A 13,911-nucleotide genomic window follows, 5' to 3' on the forward strand; every position below is an offset into this window, starting at 1 on the left:
AGGGAAGGAGTCAGTGTCCAGCCCAGCCCAGCCCAGCCCAGCCCAGCTCAAGGGGCTTGAAGCAGACTGTAAGGGAAGCTGTTCTGGAAACACTTTGACTTTTCTGTTCGCAAGAGCTGCTTAGTTAGACAGCAGGCTTTTCTGTCAGGTTTTCTGTTAATTGTTTGTAGTGGGTTGGTAGTTAGAGGTTTCAGCCACTTGTCACTTATACACCTGCCCCTTTAGAGTGTTTGACTCCAAGTAGGGATTCAGAATGGCACCTCTAAGAGATGGAGACTTAGTACACCCCTACAGCACAGGAGGCCTTGGCCGAGATGCAGGACTCCGAGAGTCTGGGGAAAGAGGACTGTAGGGCCTGAGCCTCCATGTCCACTCTCCCATCTGATCGATCGTGTTGAGACTGGGCAGAGGGCCTGCCTCCAGCATGATGCTGTGGTTCTGGAAGGCGGACCTGGGCCTGACCTGGGTGAGAACAGCCCTCCAGCAGGGATGGCCTCCTGGCCTCTTGCCCATTGGTTGATGTAGACCACCTCTCATGGCCTGGTTGCCACAGCCTCTTGACAAGGGCTCAGTCCTCTCTCTGCTAGCTCAGCTGTACCCCGGGAGAGGGGACATGCTCAAGCCTGTGTTCAGGCCCCTTCTAAAGCTACATGAGCCAGTGGAGGTGAGGCGACAGGTCACACCCACAGGCACTAAATGAAATTCTCTTTGGGCCCAGGGGAATGTAAGAAAAGTGGGGTTTTTGTTTTAGAGACAAGTTGACAAATATTGCACTATTGTAGAAGTTGACTTAAGAAAGCAGACTTAAAAAAAAAAAAAAAAAAAAAAAAAAGAAAGCAGACTTAGAGTGAGCCATGGTGCGACCAGGCAGTGGCACATTGGGTTAAGTGCACATAGTATGAAGTGCAAAGATTCTGATTTAAGCCCCCGGCTCCCCACCTGCATGGGGGACACTTCACAAGTAGTGAAGCAGGGCTGCAGGTGTCTTATCTTTCTCTCTCCTCTGTCTTCCCCATCCCTTTCAATTTTCCTGTCCTGTCCAATAAAATGGAAAAAATAGTCTCCAGGAGCAGTGGATTCATAATGCCAGTACTGAGCCCCAGCAATAACCCTGGAGGCAAAAAAGAAAAAGTGAGGCATGGCCATTTTCCAGGAAATTTGTGAGTGGTGATTTATGAGGGAAGATTGACCAGCGCCCTGTACCATGCCATTTTCTTCTTTGCTTTCTTTTTCTTTTCCTTCCTTTCTCCCTTGTCCTCTCCCTCCCTGCTTCTTGTATACATTTCTTACACTTGCTATGAGGTTGCGCTGTCTGATGTCTTCCTATGATGCAGAGTTTGCATTTCCCTTTTACTGTTCCTTTTCACAATGTGAGATGAGAGACCCACAGAATACTGTCATGTTTAGAAGTTACAAAGCCAGGAGTTGGGCAGTGGCACAGCAGGTTAAGCACACGTGGTGCAGAGCGCAAGGACCAGCGTAAGGATCTTGGTTCCAGCCCCCAGTTCCCCACCTGCAGGGGGAGTCGCTTCACAAGCAGTAAAGCAAGTCTGCAGGTATCTATCTTTCTCTCCCCCTCTCTGTCTCCGCCATCTCTCTCCAACAACAATGACATCAATAACAATAACAGTAACTACAACAATAAAAAAAACAAGGGAATAAATAAATAAATTAAAAAAAAAAAGAAGTTACAAAGCCTGAGAACTCTGCTAGTAATGGAGTCTTCCCCTGTGCTCCACCAGGGCACCTTTGATGTGCATATAGTAGACTACTTAGTTTTCTTTTTTCTTTTTTTTAATTTTTATTTATAAAAAGGAAACATTGACTAAACCATAGGATAACGGGTACAACTCCACACAGTTCCCACCACCAGAACTCTGTATCCAATCCCCTCCTCTGATAGCTTTCCTATTCTTTAACCCTCTGGGAGTATGGACCCAAGGTCATTGTGGGATGCAGAAGGTGGAAGGTCTGGCTTCTGTAATTGCTTCCCCGCTGAACATGGGCATTGACAGGTCGATCCATACTCCCAGCCTGTCTCTCTCTTTCCTTAGTGGGGAAGGGCTCTGGGGAAGTGAAGCTCTAGGACACATTGGTGTGGTTGTCTGTCCAGGGAAGTCTGGTCGGCATCATGCTAACACCCAGAATCTGATGGTTGACAAGAGAGTTAACATACAAAGCCAAACAAATTATTGACCAGTCATGGACCTAAGGACTGGAATAGTGCAGATGAAGAGTGGGGGGGGGGGGGGTCCTCCATTTTGTAGATAGCTAATAGGCATATTTTAGTTAAATTCCAAAGGGCCTGTGGCTATACTAGGTTTTTTTTTTTTTTGCCTGGGCCTAAAATCTGATCTGCCAGTGGATCCAAGTTATTGTCTGGGGGAGATGATGTCATGGCTGGAAAAAGGACCAGAAAGCTGGATCAGGGAAGAGAGTAGCTCCCTAATATGGGAAAGGGTTGTAAATATTGTTGACTGTAAACTCCATCGAATTGATGTAATCTGGCGCCCATAATTAGCTTAGGAGCCTATATGACCTCTGCATCCCTCTAGATCGGAGCTCACATTCTGTGGTTATGATCAGGAGCATTCCATGCTGTCCTAATACCTACCCATCTACCTCAGGTGTAGCATAAAGTATGTTGTCCATCCTCCCTTCGGAGGACTACTTAGTTTTTATGCCTTTAAACCTGGCAGTGTTTATAATATGCTGCTGTGTGTATTTAAGGAACATGAAAGCACATTCATGTTTGCATATGAATTTTCTGTAGAAGCAGATAGCTTCTCTGCAGGCATACACAAATTTCAAAGACAGTGTTTTCTGCCAAGAAGGGGCACCGTGTGTGGTGGGGTGGGGTGGGGGGTGGGGGAGTTGACTTGTGCTCTGTCAGCTGTATTCTGACCTGGGAGGCTGGTGGCTGCATAACTTGAAAGGTCTTAAGAACTTGGCATCTGTTGCTGCCTAGGCCTTGTGGCGCACTTTGCGCAACCCGGCTGACAGTATCTCCCATGTGGCCTACCGCGTCCTCGGCAAGTTTGGCGGCAGTAACAGGAAGATGCTGAAGGAATCCCAGAAGCTGCACTACGTTGTGACCGAGGTTCAAGGCCCCAGCATCACGGTGGAGTTTTCCGACTGCAAAGCATCCCTCCAGCTCCCTATGGAGAAGGTGGGTTTGGAAGCTGGAAGCCCATGGCACTTTAAATATACACTCGATGTTCACTTCATTTCCAGAAAGTTCACATACATTTGAAAGTGTAATATGCTTTCTTGGGGTCAGGGGTTGGGAAGGAATTTGTGACTCCAAAGAGACCAAGATTTATTTGGAGATCAGCTTGACTAGCTGTGGATTTCTTCCTCTCCCCCCTCCTCCCATCTCTAATTTAACTAGCAGCTGTCTGCTAGGCCAGGGCAGGGTTGGGAGTCGGGCTGTAAGGACAGCACACTGCTAAGGCACAAACCTCGCCTGCTCTCAGCTTGGGCTGAGTCCTGGAACACACAAGAAGTGCCACAGCACCAGACACCTGTGCCTTTAAAAAATATATATATTTTAATTAATCTGTTTTGGAAAGAGACAAATTGAGAGGGAAAGGGGATATAGGATGGATGAGAGAGAGACCTGCTTCATTCCTTATAAAGCTTCCCACCCTGGTAGGTTGGGACCAGGGACTTGAACCCAGGTCCTTGTGTGCTGCAACGTGGTCCCACCTGTCTTTTTTCACCTGAAAGGGGAAAACGGTGCTCTCGGCAGGAGAAAGCACACACTGGGGCTCATTCTGGTGCTGCAGCTGTTCTCAGAGCCAGCTTTAAAAGCCCCACACTAATACGGCCGGCTACAGTTTCTGTGCTTTTTGTCACAGGCCATCGAGACGGCTCTAGACTGCCTGAAGAGTGCCAACACCGAGCCGTACTACCGGAGGCAGGCATGGGAGGTGATCAAGTGCTTCCTGGTGGCGATGATGAGCCTGGAGGATAACAAGCATGCCCTCTACCAGCTTCTGGCTCACCCCAAGTACGCTGAGTGACGTAGCTCTCTAGCGGGCTGCACCTAGCTTCAGGAGCACCCAGATCCCTGTGTTTATGGACACGTGCCTTCAAGTTAGGAAGGCGACAGCTGTTTGTCAGTGTCCCTCTTGACTTTTGGGGACAGTAGAAAGGAGAACTTGGTGCTTGAGAGGAAGAAGTTAGTTCAGTCATCACCTGCCTGTCATGCTGCCTCCTTGTAGGCATCCGGGTCAAGGGTCATGTCATTCTCACTCCCTCGTGCCTACTGCTGATGTCCACTGGTCCTGGCCTGTGATAGCACTCAGTGGGACTCTGCTTTTCCAGTCCAGGGTTTCTGTCTTTCTCCAGATATTTGTCAGGTGGTCTCTGTATTCTGCACTTTGTACGTAGAGCCGTGCTCTTTTGTGGTGATGTTTATAATCTTTGTGCCCCACATTCCAGACAGGTTGGGTGCCAGATGTTTCTGCCTTGGGGACAGTTCAGACACCTGCATTTTCTGCTAAACCTGCCTGCTCACTGCTGCAGATGTCATCATTTCTGAGCTGTCTTAAGTTTATTTTTGCAGATGGAAGTTTGTGGTTTTATTGTGACAGAAATTACATCTTATCATTTGTAAGGAATTATTTTCAATGTGGTAGTCTTGAAGCTACTTATGTTGTGGAGCTGTGTAATTCTCCCACTTGCATTTTTTTTTTTTTTTAACCTCCCTAGAACTGACTTCTGCGATTGTTGTGCCTTAGGTATCTGCATACCGAAGGCCTTTGTTTTTTTCTTCAAGACAGGTATTTAGTGACCCAGGAGGTGGTGTAGCAAGTGCAGCACAGGACTTAAATGCATGAGGTCCCAAGTTTGATTCCCAGCACCACATGTGCAAGAGCAATGCTCTGGCTCTCTCTCCCTCTCTCACTCTGTTGTCTTTCCTGTTCACTCAAGTAAATCTATAGAGTTTTTTAAAAAGATGATTTTTATATGAGAGTGAGCAAGCACTGGTCTGCCTGCTCTGGCATGTGCTGGGACCTTGGACACAAAGGTCTCTTGAGCGTCTGCTGAGATAATTTCCCTGGCTGCCAGTGAAAATTGATAATGCAGCTTATTAGGTTTGGTTCTGTGACTGCTGAAATCGAAGCAGAGAAATCAACTCACTTGTGCCCATCTGGACAAGAGCACATGGGCAGATTGAAAACTAGTTAAAAACAAGTCCTAGTGGGGTCATCAGGCTGGGCATTTGGTGTCAAGAACGGATCAAACTGTCTTTCAGCTTCACAGAAAAGGCCATACCCAGTGTCATCATCTCGCACCGCTACAAGGCCCAGGACACCCCGGCCCGGAAGACCTTTGAGCAGGCACTGACCGGGGCTTTCATGTCCGCTGTCATCAAAGACTTGCGGCCCAGCGCACTGCCCTTTGTGGCCAGCCTGATCCGTCACTACACCATGGTGGCCGTCGCCCAGCAGTGCGGTGAGTGGCCGGGCTCCTCTCAACCCTGCTCAGGCTGGGTCGTGCGGGGCATCAGGGAGACAGAGTTGGCTGGTGGCTCTTCCTCATTTGCACTCATTGCGCTGCTGAAGGTGACTGGCATTTTGATGCTGGGCGCTGTATTTCTCTGAAAACTGTTTCCACGTTAGCACCTGTGGAAGACTCCTAGTTTAGTATCTCCACTTTGTTCTTTATGAAAAAATGAGGCTGAGCCGCACATTTGAACATGTGGTTGCCTCACTGCTCATCTGCTGGCTGCTGTTTTAAGGCCTGGCCTGGCCACTCCTGGCACCTCATCTCCTTTCCTACCAACTCCCCATGGTCTCTGTCTCTGTGCTTGTCTTGTTTATCTCTGCTCTGCTGTATGTGCCTGCCCTCCCTGCCTTGTGAGTGATTGTTCTTATCTGCTGCAGGGCTTCTCAGTCCCAAAGGACCAAGTTTGTTTGTCTCCTTTTTTAATTTTTATTTCTTTTTGGTGCCAGGGTCTCATGCTTGCCTGCTTCCATCACCCCTGGTGAGGTCCTTTTTAATGCCAGATAGTGAGCTACAGAGAGGGAGGGGACACCACAGTCACACTCATTTGTGAAGCTTCACAGAGCATAAGGTGATGTTCCTGAAGTAAACTCTACTTAACGTGCCCTCTACCTCTCCTCTCAGGTCCTTTTCTGCTCCCTTGCTACCAAGTGGGCAGCCAGCCCAGCACGGCCATGTTCCACAGTGAGGAAAATGGGTCGAAAGGAATGGACCCCCTGGTTCTCATTGATGCCATAGCGATCTGCATGGCGTATGAAGAGAAGGAGCTCTGCAAGATCGGGGAGGTTGCCCTGGCAGTCATCTTTGATGTTGCCAGTATCATCCTGGGCTCGAAGGAGAGGGTACGGAGGGGCTTTGTGTACCGGGAGAGGGGTGGGGGGCAGTCATGCCGGGGCCCCCTGTGGTGGGATTTAGGACTTGCAGTGACCCACCGTTTGTCTGTGCTTCTCCCCAGGCTTGCCAGCTGCCTCTCTTCTCCTACATCGTAGAGCGCCTCTGCGCCTGTTGTTACGAGCAGGCCTGGTATGCAAAGCTGGGTGGTGTGGTGTCCATTAAGTTCCTCATGGAGCGGCTGCCTCTCACATGGGTTCTCCAGAACCAGCAGACCTTCCTCAAGGCCCTTCTCTTTGTCATGATGGACTTAACTGGAGAGGTAGGTGGTCCCCAGCCTGAGTGGCCCCCACTGTAGAGACAGTGCTTGGTTACTTAGAACCATAGGTTTCACTACAACATCCTTAAGTCATCATCGTGTCTGGTTACCCATCTGCTTTGACACGGAGCCACCAGCCAGAGGGACAGAGAGGGCCTTCCTGTTTTTCTGTCTGGCCAGAAGGTCAGGCAGTGAGGGCTGCAGGCTGTGCTCCTAAACCCCTTTGCAGAGGGAGCTTAGACAGATGGATGTGGTGGGCTCTGTCAGGGGCCTGTGTGCCCCATGTGACAAACAGGAATAGCTTGTAAGATGCTGGTTCAGCTCCTAAAACCCCTGGTGGTGCATCTGAGTGAGCTGGGGGAGGAACACAGGCGCTGCCCCAGTTGGTTGGGCAGGTGGGGCCAGGAGATGGCACGTGCCAAGCAGCTCCTGCCCATAGGTTTCCAATGGGGCTGTCGCCATGGCCAAGACCACCCTGGAGCAGCTCCTGATGCGCTGCGCAGCCCCGCTGAAGGACGAGGAGCGAGCCGAGGACATTGTGGCAGCCCAGGAGAAGTCTTTTCACCATGTGACGCATGACCTGGTCCGCGAGGTCACGTCCCCCAACTCCACTGTGAGGAAGCAGGCCATGCACTCCCTGCAGGTGCTGGCCCAAGTCACAGGGAAGAGTGTGACGGTGATCATGGAGCCCCACAAGGAGGTGAGCCGTCTGCCTCACACCAGGTGGCTGGGACACAACTTTGGAGACCTGTCCCCCTCAGACTTGTGTCATAGACATTGTGGTGTTGATGGATGTGTTCCCTTCACAGAATGCTGTTGTATGTGTTTTTTTCACTTCCAACATGCACAAGGCAGTATGCCGCTGTTACTGTCAGTACCAGGAAAGCAGAAGGCTGGCTGGCTTAGTGGGCTGTTAACATAGTGGGTAGTTTTGTTTGAAGAAAGCTTGCTCAGGAGCCATCAGGACTATCTGACATGCTCCTGTCTGTGTGAGATACTCTCTTCCTTCCAAGGAAGAATACCGCTAAAGCCTCTGTTTCACTGGTGTATGTCCAGTTGGGAGGCCCTGTTCTCTAGCACTGTGGTGAAGAGCTGTTAGCTTCTCGGGGGCAGCGGGTCAGTGGCTCTTCTCGCCTCTCCCAGGTCCTCCAGGATATGGTCCCACCCAAGAAGCACCTGCTCAGGCACCAGCCTGCCAATGCACAGATTGGCCTGATGGAGGGGAACACCTTCTGCACCACGCTGCAGCCCCGCCTCTTCACCATGGACCTTAACGTGGTGGAGCACAAGGTGTTCTACACAGAGGTAGGGGGAGGTGGGGTGTGGTGTCTGGTAAGCTCTCGGTAGGCAACCCTCAGAAGGCATTGACCAGCCATCACCCTGTTGTGGCACTTTGCCGCTGTGTCACATCTGAGGCCCAGGCAGGAACTGGGGCCAGTGGCTTTCAGCTAAACGGGGGAGCTTTCTGAGTCCTTGGGACTCTGCTTGCCTCTTCAGAGAACCTTGGTCTTCTGGCCCTAAAAGTGAACAGGATGGCATGCACGACCCACCCCATGACTGCTGCCACCTGTGTCCACAGTAAGACCAGCCCAGAGCAATTGCCAGCCAGCCTCTAGTGCTCACTCACTGGTGACTCAAAGGTACCGGGTACTGTTGAGAAGGATCTTCACAGAAGCAGCTTTATGGAGCTCTGACAGAGTCTCAGCAAACACAGATGCCAGTTCTCTTTATTCCCAGGCTGCAAAGGTTGAGCACTAAGGAATGCTTTGCCATGTGCACAGCCCAGGTTCCAGTCATGCCCCCAGTGCAGTGCAGGAAATTTCTGTACTGTGATCCCATTCAGTCTCTGCTTTTCCATCTCCATTTAAAAAATATATATTTATTATTGGATAGAGACAGAGAAATTGAGAGGGGGAAGGGAGTTAGAGAGGGAGAGAGATAGATACCTGTAGCCCTGCTTCACCACTAGTGAAGCTTCCCCCCTGTAGTTGGGGACCAGAGGCTTGAACCCGGTTCCTTGTGCACTGTAATGTGTGCACTTAACTAGATGTGCCACCACCTGGTCCTTTCCTGTCTCCCCCCCCCCTTTTTTGCCTCAAGGGTTATTGCTGGGGCTCGGTGCCTGCACTACGAGTCTACTGTTCTCCTGGCGGCCATTTTTTCCATTTTGTTGCCTTTGTTGTTGTTGCTGCTGCTATTGTTGTTGGATAGGACAGAGAAATCGAGAGAGGAAGGGAAGATGGGGAGAGAGGGATAGACACCTGCAAACCTGCTTCACTGCCTTTGAAGTGACACCCCTGCAGGTGGAGAGCCAGGGGCTCAAAATGGGATCTTTACGCTAGTCCTTGGCGCTTCTTGCCAAGTGCGCTGAACCCTCTGCGCTACCACCCGGTTCCCTCCTGACTCCATTTTAAAAATCAGTTACAAAAATATAAAGCCACAGACCAGGCGGTTTAGAGAGCTTACATCGTTGGCTCTTATGGCTACAATTGCAGAGCCTGGCTCTTGAACCCTGTACTGTCCTGCCCGGTCCTTGGCTTATTTGAGAAGTGGCTTGTCCCTCAACCAGGAGAAGGATCAGTGGCAGATGACATCTTACTATGTGTCTGTCGACATTTTGGTGTGAGGTGGCATTGTGTGAGTGATGGAAAGGAACCGAGCTATAGGTGTGGTCATATCAGTGTTGACTCTTAGAGAACTAGTTGTCTACTATTTGAGATGTGACCATACTTACTTGATGATGTACTTATCCATTTCTCCTCAAGATGAGGATCCATACGTCAGATGTTTTGTCAGAGTTACGTAAGGCAAAATCAGAAAGAAGCAAATTCTCCCAGATCACTTAGTCTAACCTCACAACTGTTTTTGATTTTTTTTTTTTTTATGTCCTGTGTTTTTGCTTGGACACAGAATTCATTTGATCATACAGTCTAGCTTTGGTCTCTTCATATATCACGATTAAGTTGCCTCTTCTAAGACTCGGCAGAGAGACCTAGAGAGTCACCCGGGGAAGAAAGGGCAGCTTTCCCTCATGTCTTCAGAGGAAACCCTATCAGTATAAGACTAGAGCCTGGTAGTGCACAGTGATGGATCTCAGGGAAAGAAACAGGTTATTCAAGTATGCTCAGTATGCTCACTGTCAGTATGCTCACTGTGTCACTACAAGTCTCTTCTGTGAGTTGGAGATCCAGAGATCCAGTGCAGTCACTTTGGGGCAGACACAGGAATCGTGGTTCTGGGGGCTGGCCATGTATGGAACTCTAGGTTTATTGTGTGGGACACGATTTCCTGCTCTAAAATGGTAAAAACAGATGTGTCAGTATATAAATATGGTGTATTTACATATAAATAAATATATAAAAATGTGGTTCACATGTCTACAGATGAGAATGTTTTTGAAGATCACACAGGACTTTTGAAGGAAGGGGGGAGAGAAAGATTGAGGAAGAGAGGGAGGGAGAAGAGAGGAGAGACAGATACCAGAACTGGAGCTTCCTCCAGTGCCTTAGCCCCTCCCACAACACCTGGGTCTCACACATTGCCAGGGGCGCTCTACTTGGTGAGCTTTCTCGGGCCTCCAGTGCTTTGCTGTACCTTCTCTTTTCTGCTACTTTGAGTGTTTTTATTTATTTATATTCTTTTTTTTTTTTTTTTGCCAGAGCACTGCTTAACTCTGGCTTATGGTGGTGCTGGGGAATTGAACCTGGGACCTTGGAGCCTCAGGCATGGGAGTCTGTTTGCATAACCATTATGCTATCTACCCCTGCCCTATTTATTTATTTTTAATTATTTTTTTATTATCAGCTTTGGCTGATGGTGGTGCTGGGGATTGAACCTGGGTCCTTGGAGCCTCAGTTGTGAGAGTCCCTTTATATAACCTTCATACTGTCTCCCCAGCCCAGAGTCTTTAAGAGGAACAAATGCTAGAAATTCATACCCCTACCCCCAAGACATAAAAAGCAGGCAAATAACAATAGAGTACTGTATGTCTTTTTCGAGATTAGCTGTAGAAACATACACTGATGGGGCAAAGGTTGTGGAAGGTCCTTGAACACGGGTGCAAGGCACTGGGAGCAGCTCCAAGCAAGAACTGTGCCTGGGGGTGGGCTTGCAGCTGTATAAAGTTGTCCTCTACCCACAGAGGCGGTGAGAAGGAGCCTAGGGATTTATTTTCACAAATGAGACTGAGGTTTGCATTAGAATAGGGAGGCCATCCCATTTTGACACTTAAATTCTGTAGGATTTTAGTTGGTGTTCCTTGTTTGTAAAACTGTGTTCTCTTACTTTAATGTTACTGGGTCTTCACAGTCAGAGCAGGCTGAATTCAATCATCTTCTCTTTTGCAGTTGTTGAACCTGTGTGAGGCTGAAGATTCAGCTCTGACCAAACTGCCCTGTTATAAAAGCCTGCCGTCTCTCGTGCCGTTGCGAATTGCGGCACTAAGTAAGTTCCTGGACACAGGAGAGTGGGATTTTGTTCTTTATTCCTCCCTTCTTGTGGTCGCCAACAGTGTGGATTGGAGCTCAGCTCACTGGGCCATGTGACCACCTTGCATGTTGTGGGTTCAAGCCCTGATACCATGTGGGAGTTTGTGCTGTGACAGGAAGAAGCTCTGGTGTCTCTCCCCTTCTCTCTCTGAATGAAAAAAAAAAAAATAGAACATCCAAATTGAATATTCATAAGCTCTGGCTCCGCACATAAAATAAGCTGTTATGTTTTAGGTAGTTATGTTTCCTACAATCATAAAGTCATATAGTGAGATGTCTGTAGCTTGTGTAGGTCAGAGGATTTGTATAGCTTTCACTACCAGCTGTGGGTTATAGTGCGTGGTAAGGTTTGTTTGTTAATTTTTTAAATTATCTTTATTTGAGTGCGTGGTACGGTTTGTTATTTTTTTTAAAAATTATCTTTATTTGAGTGCATAGTAAGGTTTATTTGTTAATTTTTTAAATTTTCTTTATTTGATAGAGCTAGTCAGAAATTGAGGGTAGGAGAGAGAGAGAGACAGAGAGACACCTGCAGCCCTGCTTCACCACTCACAAAGCTTCCCCCTGCAGGTGGGGACCAGGGGCTCAAATCTGGGTCCTTGCACATGTGCCAGATACTAGATGAGCGTTTGGCTGTTCATCCTCTCTGTTGGGAAGAGTCTGTAGGGGCTGGGATATAATAGATCCTAGGTAGAACACACTTCTTCATGTAGGGGGCTGGGTCTGAGCCTCCGGCACGGTGGGAAGCTCTGTATTTGGAGAAGTAGTTCTGTGATGTCTCCCCTCCCTCTCCATTTCCCTCCTTGGCTGTCATCTTTATCTGAAACTAAAAGAAGAGTCCCTGGGAGTAATGAAATTGCACAGCTGAAGTCCTAGTACTGAAAGCGACTCTTTAGACCAGGAGGCTGCTGGCATGCTGTTTGGCTTCCTAGTGAGCTTGTGTTCCTTTCTTCCCCTAAAGATGCACTTGCTGCCTGCAACTACCTTCCTCAGTCCAGAGAGAAGATTATCGCTGCGCTCTTCAAAGCCCTCAATTCCACCAACAGTGAGCTCCAGGAGGCAGGAGAAGCTTGCATGAGGAAGGTGAGTCTGGGGTCCGAGCACCCGAGACTGCAGACTATTAAGGGATGCAATCTTCCTCCATTCACCGTGAGCTTCTGGAATATGATCCAAGATTCCACTTTTTTTTTTTTAAGATTTTTAAAAATGATTTATTTATTTATTAACCAGAGCACTGTTCAGCTCTGGTTTATGGTGGTGTGGGGATTGAACCCTGGGACTTTGGAGCCTCAGGCATGAGAGTCTGTTTGTATAACCATTATGCTATCTATCCTCCGCCCCAAGATTCCACTTTTCTAGGGGAAAAAAACTAAACCCAGGAGCTCAGTGCTAGATTTTTCTGCTGCCTATTTGCCCTTGTAACCTTGTCTCTGAATAGTTTTTAGAGGGAGCAACCATAGAAGTGGATCAGATCCACACGCACATGCGGCCTCTGTTGATGATGCTGGGGGATTACAGAAGTTTGACGCTCAACGTCGTCAATCGCCTGACATCTGTCACCAGGCTCTTCCCAAACTCCTTCAATGACAAGTTTTGTGACCAGATGATGGTAAGCCAAGTACATTTAAACCTGCTCTCTAATGACCTTGGGCAATACTGTTTTCTTATTTTTTTAAAGCAGGTAATGCATTTTTAAAAAACATTTATTTCCTTTTGTTGCCTTTGTTGTTTCCATTGTTGTTGTAGTTATTGTTGTTGATGTCGTCATTGTTGGATAGGATAGAGAGAAATGGTGAGGGGGGAAGATAGAGATGGGGAGAGAAAGATAGACACCTGCAGACCTACTTCACCACCTGTGAAGCTACTTCCCTGCAGGTGGGGAGTCGGGGTTCGAACCGGGATCCTTATGCCGATCCTTGTGCTTTGTGCCACGTGCACTTAACTCGCTGCTTTACCGCCCGACTCCCGAGGTAATGCATTTTTTTTACCTTTCTGGTCTTACTGTGAAGTCTCCCTGCTGTCTCACTTGTCTGCCTCATTTTGCTGGACCACTGGGCAGAACCTGATGGCCCCGAGCCCAGGCCAGGCTAACATCTGCTCAGAGTTCCCTCTCCTCACCCTCTCTCTTGTCCTAGAACAGCTGTTCTGATTCTGCACAGGAGCAAGTGACTTCCTGTTAGCACTTCCTCTGACTCAACAGAAATCTTGTTCTTCTCACCAGCTCACCCTGGATCCCTCATGCCTACCATGGTCCCTCATGCCTACCTACCACACTCCAGCCACAGCAGTCACTTTCTGTGCTGGCTTCGGGGGCTCTGTCCATTGTCTGTCTGGAGTGTGCTGCCCTGCCCTTCTGCTCCTGGCACGTCTGCCTCCTCCAGTGCCTGCTTAGAACCCCCATCCTCACCAGGGCCCTCCAACCTCCTGACCCACGACCAGAACTGCTTCCTGTTACTCATTCACAGCTCATCTGTCACTATCACACTCACTCCTCCATGCTGGGCCTTATTGCCTGCTGGACTGATGCTGCTCCAGAGCCAGGGCTACTGCCTCTTGTCTACTCCCTGTCCAGTGGTGACACATGTTGCCACAGCAGTTAGGTGCCAGCACTGAACATCCTGGCACGGGATGGGTCAGTCCACCCTTTCTGCTCACAGGACACTCATGTCTGTGCCAGATTCCTCACTTCTTGTTAGACTGTTTGATTGTAGGAACTCTACCCGTACTATATAAAATGGTATGGGATTGTAGCGCATATGT

General features: G+C 48.7%; 1 protein-coding gene across 6 annotated transcripts in view; it reads left to right on the plus strand.

Moving 5' to 3' along the window:
• The window catches only part of TRRAP (transformation/transcription domain associated protein), a 97,286-nt gene that overhangs the window by 38,183 nt on the left and 45,192 nt on the right, over window positions 1–13,911 (plus strand). For all 6 annotated transcript variants that reach the window (XM_060173304.1, XM_060173309.1, XM_060173307.1 and 3 more), the window contains exons 21-30: window positions 2,969–3,169; window positions 3,861–4,012; window positions 5,264–5,463; window positions 6,139–6,356; window positions 6,470–6,667; window positions 7,104–7,364; window positions 7,808–7,969; window positions 11,011–11,107; window positions 12,113–12,234; window positions 12,590–12,760. In XM_060173304.1, the coding sequence (XP_060029287.1) occupies window positions 2,969–3,169; window positions 3,861–4,012; window positions 5,264–5,463; window positions 6,139–6,356; window positions 6,470–6,667; window positions 7,104–7,364; window positions 7,808–7,969; window positions 11,011–11,107; window positions 12,113–12,234; window positions 12,590–12,760 (1,782 nt within the window). The remainder of the gene's footprint in view (window positions 1–2,968; window positions 3,170–3,860; window positions 4,013–5,263; window positions 5,464–6,138; window positions 6,357–6,469; window positions 6,668–7,103; window positions 7,365–7,807; window positions 7,970–11,010; window positions 11,108–12,112; window positions 12,235–12,589; window positions 12,761–13,911) is intronic.

Source organism: Erinaceus europaeus, chromosome 15 (assembly GCF_950295315.1).
Source record: "Erinaceus europaeus chromosome 15, mEriEur2.1, whole genome shotgun sequence".
NCBI lineage: Eukaryota > Metazoa > Chordata > Mammalia > Eulipotyphla > Erinaceidae > Erinaceus > Erinaceus europaeus.